The 1,444-nt window shown below is 35.8% G+C and overlaps 1 protein-coding gene across 1 annotated transcript; it reads left to right on the top strand.

Moving 5' to 3' along the window:
- Positions 1–514: 514 nt before the first annotated feature.
- LOC105461916 (putative flavin-containing monooxygenase FMO GS-OX-like 11) lies at positions 515–1,059 on the top strand. Its single transcript, XM_011708427.1, has 2 exons — positions 515–555; positions 741–1,059. Exon 2 carries the CDS (start codon positions 759–761, stop codon positions 966–968), a length of 210 nt encoding a protein of 69 aa, XP_011706729.1. The 5' UTR covers positions 515–555; positions 741–758; the 3' UTR covers positions 969–1,059.
- Positions 1,060–1,444: the final 385 nt, after the last annotated feature.

Genomic DNA, 1,444 nt, shown 5'->3' with positions numbered 1-1,444 from the left:
CTCGCCCTCTCTCTCTCTCTCTCTCTCTCTCACTCTCTCTCTCTTTCTCACGGATGCCCCGCGGGGCATCCCAGTGCTGACCATAAGTCCACAGCGATTTCATCAGAAGAAGAAGGGGATCGTAAACTCGAGAGAAAATATTTTCCACATGTGTGGAACGTTAGTATAGTGTAGAAGAGACCGGCTAACAAGAGTAGTGCAATACGTAGACTTGCCTTCGTTGATCAGTCTTAATTCAGTCTTCGGTCGAATCAGATCGCGAAATTCAAAGTTTGCTTTCCACATTTATTGCGCTAAGTGTTGCTCTCTCTCTCTCTCTCTCTTTCTATTGTTTCCACACACTTCAATATTTTGGATCGCGGGCGATTCTGCTAGCGGAACATCATCGTTTTTCACATTTTTATACGGTCGACGCGCGAAAATATTTATAACTGTGATGATCGGAGAAATTAAATACTAAATTGTAATCGAGAATATTATTATAACTAAACTTCTCGATTATTAGTTTGAGAAATATTATTGTGTCATTCGATTTTTCACTGAAAAAAAAGAAACGTACGTAACATTATTCTTTATAGTCTTAAAATGCACTCTTGTTTCACACTTATATCCGGTTACCCTTGTTTTTTGAACGTTATCCGATCTTATTCTTTATGTCCCTTTCTTCGAAGAGTTTTCAGAATACGGCTAATATATGACTTTCATAGGTTGTTTGTTGAGCTAATATATAACTTTCATAGGTTTTTTATTGAGACATCATGCCGAGTAGTAAAACAAGAATCGCTATTATCGGTGGTGGAGCGGCTGGTTTGATAGCAGCCCGTCATATAGCCGCATTAGATACTTATAGTCTCATTCTATTTGAACAAACCGATCAGATTGGTGGCACGTGGGTGTACACCGATGAAACGAATCTCGACAAACACGGGCTTGCGATACACAGCAGCATGTACAAGAATCTCAGGTGAGCTGCCAGTAATATTGACTGAGTAAGTAGTAAATAATATTTCTAATAACGAAAAATAGATTGATAAACGTAACATTATTCATACACGGAAAGAACAATTTTGCTGAATCCAGATCTGAAAATAATTTTTGTTCAATAATCAAAATAATTTTGTGCGAAAGTCAAAGTAATTACTAGAATATCGAAACGTTTTATAACAAAATGCTTATCAGTTTTAATATTTCAAAAAATTATTTTGATGATTCAACAAAAAATTATTTTCAGATCTGTTTTTAGCAAAATTTTTAGACCTTTTAACAAAATCGTTCTTTCTGTATACGCAATGTAACTTAATACGCGAATTATAATTAAACTGTTTTCACCGCTATAAATTGTGTAGAGGGGATATAACATATATGCAGTATCGGATTTAAAGAAATGGGAATTCCTGGGTGGCTGAATCAGTAGGGGACCTGAATTTGTAGGAGATCAAAATTA

The sequence above is a fragment of the Wasmannia auropunctata genome, unplaced genomic scaffold (assembly GCF_000956235.1).
Source record: "Wasmannia auropunctata unplaced genomic scaffold, wasmannia.A_1.0 LD275137.1, whole genome shotgun sequence".
In the NCBI taxonomy this organism is placed as follows: Eukaryota; Metazoa; Arthropoda; class Insecta; order Hymenoptera; family Formicidae; genus Wasmannia; species Wasmannia auropunctata.
This window is presented reverse-complemented; position numbering and strand designations above follow the sequence as displayed.